At 34.8% G+C, this 10,607-nt stretch overlaps 1 protein-coding gene across 1 annotated transcript; it reads right to left on the bottom strand.

Moving 5' to 3' along the window:
* Positions 1 to 1,240: 1,240 nt before the first annotated feature.
* Positions 1,241 to 2,200, bottom strand: LOC102498113 (olfactory receptor 13F1). The gene has a single exon (XM_006155550.1). It carries the CDS (start codon positions 2,198 to 2,200, stop codon positions 1,241 to 1,243), a length of 960 nt encoding a protein of 319 aa, XP_006155612.1.
* Positions 2,201 to 10,607: the final 8,407 nt, after the last annotated feature.

The following is a 10,607-nucleotide window of genomic DNA, read 5'->3' as shown; positions in this document are numbered from 1 at the left end:
TTTTTTTCATCTTAGTCATTCTGACAGGGGTTAGGTAGTATCTCATTGTTGTTTTGATCTGCATTTCCTTAAAATGAAGGATGTTGAGCATCGGAAAAGTGCTTGCACATCAATGTTTATTGCAGCACTATTCACAATTGCTAAGTCACGGAACCAACACAAATGCCCATGAACAGATGAATGGATAGAAAAACTATTGCAAATATACTCTATGGAATACTATTCAGTCATTAAAAAAAAAATGGCTTTTGACAGAAAGATTTACTGCTGAGTGAAGCAAGCCAAGCTATGAAGGAGAGACACTGTATGTCCCCACTTAATAAATACCAAGTGTCCTCACTCTATGACTAAAAATTATTGAAGAAAGGACTAAAGGATATAGAAACACAGTAAATACCAGATACAATGTGTGTGTGAAAGAGTAGGATCTTAGGAAGGACATTTAGAAGAAAAATAGGGAGGCAAAGCATCAATGGGACAAAGAAATGTGGTATTATCTGTTGAAGATATTTTATAGTTTTATCAACTGGACTGGGGAGAAATGTTCACCTGTTGAAATATTCAATTTGTAAGCTAAATAATGTGATTGAATGTATAAAAGGAAATGAAATTTAAAAAGTGGAAAAAATACATCTTAAACTATATTCATATTAATTAAAAATATTTGGTTTTTTTCTTAAACTCAGAGATAATTGACAATCATTTAGAATAAATTATTTCAAAATATACTAGGTTTGGGGCCAGCAGGTGGTGTGGTAGTTGGGGACTCGTACATTGCCAACTGTGAGACCTGGTGGCTTGCTTTCTCACTTTCCCTTTCTCTCTCTTTGTGATCAAATTTTAAAAATAATAATAACAAATAAAATTAGACAAAAAATTCATTAAAACAATACTAGACTTAATATTTTACTTCCTTCTTATATTACTTATTATTGTTATACTATAGCTAGATTACAAGATGATATAGTAAGTCAAATATGAAACAATAGACAATTGTCTAATTTTAATGTTATATTAATATTAAATAAATAATTAATTTTCTGGACACATTATTAATATGTATAAATAATACATGAATAAAAAGTTTTATTTATAGAGCAAATCTGGATAAAAGACACAATGGTGATATCAATCAAAAAAGAGTTTTTCCCCCCCAGAGCCTTGGTTTAAATTAACTATGTGTGAAACAGTATTTTGAATACCATGGGAGATTATCTACATGAATGTGCTTGTTTCAATATTATTTGAAGATAGAATTTAAGATAGTATTAAAAGGATTTCTCAGCAGCAATTTTTTCACAGCCATTTTTACCTCTTTGTTCCGTAGACTATAGATGATAGGATTTAACATCGGGGTTAACCCAGTATATACCAATGCCATAAATTTATCTATTTCCTGTGAATCTACTGCTGAAGGCTTCAGATACATGGAGAGTGCTGTCCCATAGAACAAAACCACCACAGTCAGGTGGGCTGCGCAGGTCGAAAAGGCTTTGCTTCGTCCATCTGTTGAGCTGATTCTCAAAATGTTGGAGAGGATGAATGCATAAGAGAAACAAATGAGGAGCATAGGTAAGGGAAGAAGTAGTACACTGATTACCAGCATGACTAACTGTGCCATGGAGGTGTCCTCACAAACCAATTTCAGGATAGCCAGAATTTCACAAGTGAAATGGTTGATGATGGTGTTACCACAGAGAGACAGTGATAGCACAGACATGGTTTCCACCAGGGCAGTGAGGCAGCCTGTCACCCATGAGCCAGCTGCAATCTGCACACAGACCCTCCTGTTCATGATGATGGGGTATCTCAGGGGGTTGCAGATGGCCACATACCGGTCATATGCCATCATGGACAGCAGAACGCATTCAGTAGAGCCCATGGCAAGAGAGAAGTACATCTGAGAAGCACATCCTGAGAATGAGATGGTGTTTCTCCCTGAAATAAAGTTTGTCAGCATTGGAGTGAGAGCAGAGGAGGTATACCAGATGTCGAGAAAGGAGAGGTTGCTGAGGAAGAAGTACATGGGGGTGTGCAGGTGAGAATCCAAGATGGTGATAGAGATCAGAATAATATTGCCCAGCAAGGTGTTCATGTACATCAAGAGACACAGCACAAATATGATGAACTCAGCCTTTGGGTATTCTGAGAAACCCAGGAAGAGAAAATCTGTTACAGATGTCCAATTTGCCTGGAACATTTACGCTGTTGTATTCATCTGTATACAAGAATAAGTGGGTTAACATCACGTTATATATTCATATAATATCCCTTTTATATATTCTGGAATTTTTTTCTTCATATGAATTTGTGGTTGATACTTAAATGGTCGTCTAGGTTAGTGATAATACTAACAATGTATATTTGAAGGAATCAGTTATTAATACAGAAATGTAAGCAAGATGTTAACAAATAAGCTCTTGAAATGTTATTTTTGCTCTTTAGAGATAATGTGGAAAGAAGTAGGGATTTTTAAATAAACATTCTAAATAAACATTTTTAAAATAAACATTTAAAAATCCTGATAGAACCAGGAAAGTAACAATTTTTTCTTCCTTTCCCTTTCTGAAACTACATTTGTAACTGATCTCTGGTATGTCATCTCTTTACTTCCAAACCACTGGAATAATTTCCTTCCCCTAGTTTGGTAATAGTCTTCTTACCTAGAAAGTAATGTGCATTCCAAGTTCACAGTTTCATATGCTTCTCCTAGAGATATGTTCAAAATAATTTGAAAGACTGAAGGAGTCAAAAAGGTATAGACAGGCCCAGCTGTGGTGACACGGCAGTGGTACAAAACTCTGCAATCCTCGAAGCCCTCCAGAAGATTGGGGTTCTGTTTCTGGGTGGACTTGCACATACCATGTGACCTTGATCCTGGTATGCGGGTAAACTCTGGAAGAGGAGGTAGCATAGGACCCTTAAGAGTCTCTCTCTCTCTGTGTATGTCTCTCTTTCTCTATATGTATATTTCTGTGACTTTGTCTCTCTTTTTCAAAGTAAATAAATAAGATTGTCCTTTAAAAAGGTATAGATTTCTGCAGCCACTAGTTATTTACTAGAAGACCTTGAACATTTAGATGCTAGCTCAGAGTCTCCTTCTCAACCCCAGGAATATGACGACATTTATTCTCATGTTAGGCATGAGCCTATGCTTATGGAGTCAGGCACCTGGAGCATATTTCTTTCATATTGCTGCAGTTATCTTTATGTCTATATAACAGAAACATCCCCTAAAGAACCAACCATTGGCATTTCGACGTAATTTAAGTCATATATTCCCTTTTACAAAAAGTCCAACTTGCAAATTAAAGTTAGAAATCTATTTATACAGTATCACAAACTCTGAAGCTCTAGGGAGAATGTCCCATAGATCCAATTATATTGAGTATCTGGTCTAGTCTAATTGTAGTGTTATTCAAACAACAAATAAACATGTCTGTTTATCTGAGAGGGATAATTTTTCTCTTTTCCTGGTAGTGTTACAAATCAACCAGACTGACTGATTCAAATAAGGTTGAAATAAATTAATAAAGTTGGCAGATGGTTTTTAAAAATGAAGGAAATTTTTTATACTATGTATGAGATCAAGTCGCACTTGGCAAGGAACTTACCAAAGTTGGGGTCATTAGAGCATAAGTAACTTCTGCAGATCACAATATCTTTTTATAAAAGAGTTTTCTTTTTGTATGTTTTAACTCAATATTTTATAAAATAAGCCCTATGAATAGTATCTTATTTTCCACTAAAACTACATGTAATGTCCTCGATTATGATATCTTAAAGAGAAAACTTTTAATGGTAAATATTCTTTCTGGTCTGTGAACATCCATTTGCCTGGAAGAACATTTTTCCTTTGGAAAAGTTATCTTTGCCAGATAAAGGCAACTTGACCCATCAGAAATCCACAGAAGATTTTATCTGTGTGATTGATATTTTTTATTTCTATTCTCAATTTGCTTGCTTCCCAAGTAAGGGATAATGGTTGACAGGGTATGGTGGAGTGGGGAGAACATGAAGTCAGTTTTATGACTCTACAATTTTAATTGAATAACTTGCTTCTTAGTAATAGATTCTAATCATAAGCATTACTAAATTATTTAATTTATATCAAATAGGTCTTTATTCTTAGAGAAGGTTATAAATTTGAACTATTACCAAGATTTTCAAAACCCAATAAAAAATTCTCCTTTCACTAATCATTATTTGTGATCAGAGTGCATCATTTGGGTCTTTCATTGACTCACTCCACAAGGATGTAACTTTCAAGGCCCTGGAATTGTGCATTGAAATATGATTCACTCCTTGAACAATAGATTCATGCAGTGCACACCAAAAAAGGTGGGGCTCTATGCAACACATACTTTCTACTTTACCACTTCATTTTGTCATCTAGAGAAAGCATATATTTCTCATCAATATTCAGTTTATCTGTAAAAGGCCATAATAATATTTTGTTTATTGTGTTGTAAAAGGCCATAATAATATTTTGTTTATTGGGATTACTGTGAAGAATGGAGCTATTTCAGATAAAGCAACTAACCTAGTACCCAATATTTGAAAGGTACTTAAAAATGCTAGATTTTTCTCCATTGTATTGTGTTCTACTTGCTTATCAAATCCTCTTCCTTTCCTATCTTTAGTCCTCCTTCTTACTATTTCCCACCTTGTTTGACCATGGCAAAGTACTTGTTTTTCTTTTCTGATTTAGACAAAATTCATGGCAACCATAATGCAAATGTTTGATGCAAAAGAGGAAAAATTTGATTAACATTTGTAATATGAACACAATGGAATACTAAACACTCTTTATAAATAAAGTAATCGTGCCATTTGCAACAATGTGGATGCACCTGAAGGACATCATATACACATATGAAAACATCACAGAGCCATCTTCATGGCTCAGTGCTAAGTGCTGCGCAGGAGGGACAGATCCCAAAAGGCTAAGCATGGTTTGACTCACAGACCAGTGGCTTGAAAAATTTGCTAGGAACCTTCAGGACCCTAATATAATGGGGAAAAAAAGGAGGAAAAAAAGATTGTGGCATGACCAGGTCTTATTGTAGTTGTCATTCTTTCTGTCTCTCTCTCTTTTGTGTACAAGTACTCATTGGCATAAAAACAAGAAAACCTCACACAAAAAAAGAAAACCCCATCACATAGTATCCCATAAATGTATATAATTATGATTTGGAAGTTAAAAATGATATATAAATAAATAAATAAATACAATGGTATCCCGGGGGGAGTGGAGAAAGAAAAGTACGAGTATTACGAGAAATAAATAAGATAAAATCAATAAAACAAAATCAAAACTAAATGTATATGCAACTAATAGTAGCAGTGCTCCCAATTCAAGAAGCAAAAAAGTAAAGAAATAAAGGGACAAATCTCAAGGCCAGCAGGTGGCATGGTGGTTTAGGAGCTAGACTGTCACATGAACGACTGTGGTTCAAGTCCCAGAATTGGCAGTTTGAAAATCATGTTAGGCAAGTACAGATAGTTCAGTAACACTATACTTTCATAGCCTGGTCATTTTAGCAAAGTTTGGACATTGTCTAAAACTCAGTTACTTATCTTTATACTAGTTTATAAACTATATGATTATGTCTGTATATGATTAGTCTTGGGTACTATGTGCTGAATCCTGTAAGATAGCCTAATGGAGGATGATCTTTTCTACCTATACATAATGAAGTTTCCTTATCATGACCTTTATGGCAATTACAGCACCAATACTCATTTGTCCCTGTAGGATACAAAAATGTTTTAGTTTTACACTGCAAAAGGACTAGAAATTTTGATTCTTTGTAATGTGTCTTCATGGTAAATATCATAGTCATTTCTCAAGAACAATTGTTAGTCTTCTCTTAACCTTTATAGACATATTTAAATGTATTTCAGTGAGTTAAGCATGTCACCACATGTCAAAACACTTAAATTATAATGCAAGACTATGACCTTAGCACAAACATGATGTCAATATCAAAATACCTCTTGCTATAATTAATGTCCTCCATGAATTGAGTCTCTTTGAAATGACTTTTTACTAAGCTGTTAAACAAGTTAACTACAGAACATATTTACTAATTGAAATATTCATGGCATTAATTTTTATGGAATTAAGGAATTTTAAAGGCTAGAAATTATTTGATCTTTCTCTCAAAGAACAAAATAATTCTGTTTCTAATATGAGATTAATAAAAGAAACTCCTTGTCTTTATTAATAAAGAATGATATACAGTATAATTTTGTATCAACCTGGTAAGAAAATTGTTATTTTTGAATAATCAATAAAGCTTAGAAAAAGAAATTATTCCATAAGTCTGAATAGTTGGTGCATATTAGGAACTCCAATAATGCTAAAAGAGATATTTACACCTGTCATTATGGTGTAAAGTTTTGATTGTGAAAAGAATTTTTATTGGTTTTGATATGAGATTACTTTATGGAGATTTTTCTTCTGATTTCAAATTAATAAATGGCTACAGAGTACTGACTAAATGTAAGTAAATACCATGTACTAGTCAAGCATACTACATTAGGTATTATGGTGAATTAATAATCAAGGTTGCTGATCATTTGCATTTGTTCAATGATATACCATTTCATTTGAATTGAGTCTAAAGGCCATACTTCAATTACATTTGTCAACTTTTAAATTATTTATCTTTAAAAATAATAAAATAAATAATAAAGCTATCTGCTCTTGTAATCTCTTGTGACCTATCTGCAAATTATTTGTCAAATAAACTGTTAGTCCTTTTTTTATCCATGAATGAGAAAAACAGAGAGAAATGGAGAGACAGCAATCTCCCCAAGGAAGAGTCTTGACAGCATAATCCACTCTAGTTTCAACAAGTGCTGGCTCATGGGCACATGTATACCCGGTAGATTCACAAGGTCTTTAGATGAGAGCCTGGAATCTTGCCATGGGGGTTAGCCTTACATCATTTCACGGTCTACCATTGCACCTCTATCCAGCCCCAAATTTGTTGATTCTTTTAACAGTTCTTAATAATGCAGAAGGTGAAAGGGAGAGAATCAGGGGTGGGGGAAGGAGAAGTAAAATATATAAGAAACACAAAATGGGAAATTATCTGTTGAAGATAAGATGTATGGGAATATCTTTGAGCTATTCAATCCACGTATTCTGGATGGGAATATTCATTTTGTATGCTGCAATGATATACAGTGAATGAATGTAAAAGCAATAAATTTAAATGAATAAATAAATAAAAGGACATTCAAAGAAAAACAAAAACAAAAACAAAAAAACACTGCCTCCAGTTCCAAAACTACCGGGTTAACTATTTCAGTCTGCCTACTCACAGTCATTGGACTTGCATTTGCACATCACTAGCAGTGTGCTGAGTGCTAGGAATACATTCTAACGAATTGCCATCTTTGTTCTATCTGACTCCTTGAATTCCTGGCCTACATCTCACCTATATGTCGATCTCCATTTTTGAGTATGTCCTACTACAGGGGCTAATGTGCTATTTGTGGGTATATGTTTGGCCTGGTGTTCTCCACCTATCTTTCAGTTGTGTTCTCTTACACCAGTCCTTCTCATGCTTATTCCATTGGCAGAACACCTAAAAGATACAGTAGTCTCTGCAGAAGTAGAATCTGACATACAAATTAAAAATAATTTTTCTACATAAAATGACTATTACATTAATAAATTATGCATTTATAATCATTGTTACATTGTTCTATACATTCAAAAAAAAACTGTCAAATGACTAAGATTGGAACCTTGAAAATAAATTTAAACCAGTGAAAGAAGAGTTAAGTATTTAAATCATGTTATTTGAGAATGCTGATGAATTGAATAATTAATGAACACAGGAAGGTTAATAGAGGACATTTAAGAGTTGTCCTTCATTTATGAAGAGGACACTAATCATGATGACAGTCATACTCAGCAAATATGCTCCAAGGTACACCCAGGTGTTCTGCCCAGTGGCATTTGCCTGACACATAAACATGGTCATCAGAATGGTCTATGAGATCTGAGAAAAGAGGCAATGAGAATAAGAATCAAGAACATAAGAATCACTTATAAGCTGGTAAGGTATTCCCATCAACCCATGAGAGTATCCAGCACTTGCCCTGGATCCTGGCACTGGTCTCAATGGATTGCTCATGCTGCTGACATACACCTGTTTCCTGGGCTGTAGAGTGAGCACACCTTCATGGGCAATCTTCTCCCAAGGATGGAGATCGTGATTTTTCCAACTCAGAGTTCTCTGTGCTGGAAACTGGGTCTTCACATAAAAATAATTCTTCAAAAGTTTGTTGTATATGTTAATTAACAAAACATTTTTCTGACTATATGTACTGTAAATAACACGTTATGAAGGCAAATTAAATATAACACTAAAATCTTCTTCAAAAGTTTGTTGTATATGTTAATTAACAAAACATTTTTCTGACTATATGTACTGTAAATAACACATGTTATGAAGGCAAATTAAACACAATACTAAAATCCAGCTATGATACAGTCATAGTTGACTCATGTTTTACTAAAGCAGAATCACTCAATAATATCCTCATTTGAGGCATTTTTTGAGTGGCCCATTTGGCTGCTATAGGTCATGTCATTCCCTAGGGAATTCATCTTTAATAGCAAAGAGACAGTTGGCAGGTGGTAGGGTGGTTGAGGTGCTAGACTCCCATGTGGATGACCACAGTTTGAGTCCTGGACCTGGCAGTTTGCTTTCTCACTTTCTATTTTCTCTCTGCCTCTCTCTGGTCAATTTTTAAAAATAATAACAATAACAAATAAAATTTTAAAATAAAATAATTCTAAAAAAATAGCAGGTTTAATGTAGAATGAAGTCACAGAGAATCTTGCTTTATCTAGAAGGTAAGCATCTAGTACTCTTTGAGACTTAAAAAAAAACAAAGAAATATCTGCTCCCCAAAACTTGGTCATTCATAACTTAATAAGTCTCCCTGTTGTCCTCTTTTTTTCTTTAAAACATGAACTATGAGTGCTAAAATTTTAATAAGTTATAAATTTTCTCCCTTATTACGTTCATGCTCCTTTTATTTCCTACAGATTTAATATTTTCCAGTCATGTACTAGAGGTAAACATGACATCAGTGTATAAAAATATAAAATATAGGAAATAAAAAAGGTAAGGAGGGAGGAGGCAAGGAAATGAGGATAGAAAGAAACATTTTTAGCTTTTTTAGCTTGAAGACTTAATGGTCTATTTTATACATTTCTATATAGTGACCATGTAGATCATCTCATGAAATTTAACTACCATCATCTAAAAAATGAAGAGAAAGTAATTAACCATAGGATACTTATAATGGCCTCAGGGGTAGGAGGTAATAGTTTTAAAACATTCAGTTATGGGTTGAACTGCATCTCCCAAATATTTGCATTTTGAAGTCCTAATCCCCAGAACCTCAGAATATGACCTTATATAGAAATAGGGTCATTACTGGGACCAGCAGTTAGTGTAATGGCTATGTTGCTGGACTCCCAGGTAGTTGACTGCAGTTTGAGTCCCAGACTGAGTAGCTTAAACTCACACCGGGTACATGAGTGTGTGTGCCCAAGATCCCAAGAGGAGAATGGAGGAGAAGGGATTGCGGCGTGGCCATCCCCTCTAGGAGGGTGATTTCTTACTTTCTGTCTCTTTGTCTCTGTCTTTCTGGCGAGTGCACACTCCCTATAGCAAAAACCTCTCAAAAATTAAAATAAAATAAAAAGAAATAGGGTCATCACAGACACAATTAAGATGCCATACAGGAGTAGTGGTGATCCCTATTCCAATATGACTGATGTAATAAAAAGGGGAAATTTGTACACAGAAATGGACCCAGGAAGAGCTTCGTGTGAAGACGAAGGCTGAGATTGAGGTGATGCTTCTACAAACCAAGAAATGCCCCAAAATGCCAGCAAATCACCAGAAGCTAAGTTGAAGGCATAGAATAGATTCTCTCCCAGCCCTTGGAAGAAACGAAACCTTGACTGGATTTCTAGCCTGCAGAACTGTAAGACAATAAATTTCCATTGTTTAAGCCGCTTCGTTTGTGGTATATACATGATGGTCCCAGCAAACGAATATATCTTCTTTGAAATTGTTAACTAGAAACAGTAGTGTCCAGCTGGAAAAGGCAGGTCACTCCCTTCTCCCACTTTCATTGGAACCATGCTATGAGATAAGCTTGAGTTATACCTTGGCTGAAGGTTTAAAAAGTACTTACTATGCAAACTGTAGTAAGTAGCCTTTTTTTTTTTAAGGATTATTTAATTTTATTATTATTATTATTTTATTTGACCATAGAGCGACAGAGAGAGAGAGAGAGTTAAAATGAAAAACCAAGCCTCCATATCCAGGACTTGGACTGCAGTCAGCCATATGGGAGTCAAGAGCCTTAACCACCACACCACCTTCCAGTCCCCAATCTCACTCTCTCATGATCACATGAAGAGAAACAGGACTAGCATTAGAGTCACAGGGGCTCCTTGCAGAACTTTCCTGTATTGGCCATAAGCAATAGCCAGGCAAGGTAGTTATTGACTGGTCATTAATGAAAGAAGCACCGATAAATTCAAGGACGCGGTAAAGCCT

This window comes from Tupaia chinensis, unplaced genomic scaffold (assembly GCF_000334495.1).
Source record: "Tupaia chinensis unplaced genomic scaffold, TupChi_1.0 Scaffold000460_1, whole genome shotgun sequence".
Classification (NCBI taxonomy): Eukaryota; Metazoa; Chordata; class Mammalia; order Scandentia; family Tupaiidae; genus Tupaia; species Tupaia belangeri.
The sequence above is the reverse complement of the archived record's forward strand: the minus strand, read 5'-3'. Positions and strand labels throughout refer to the sequence as shown.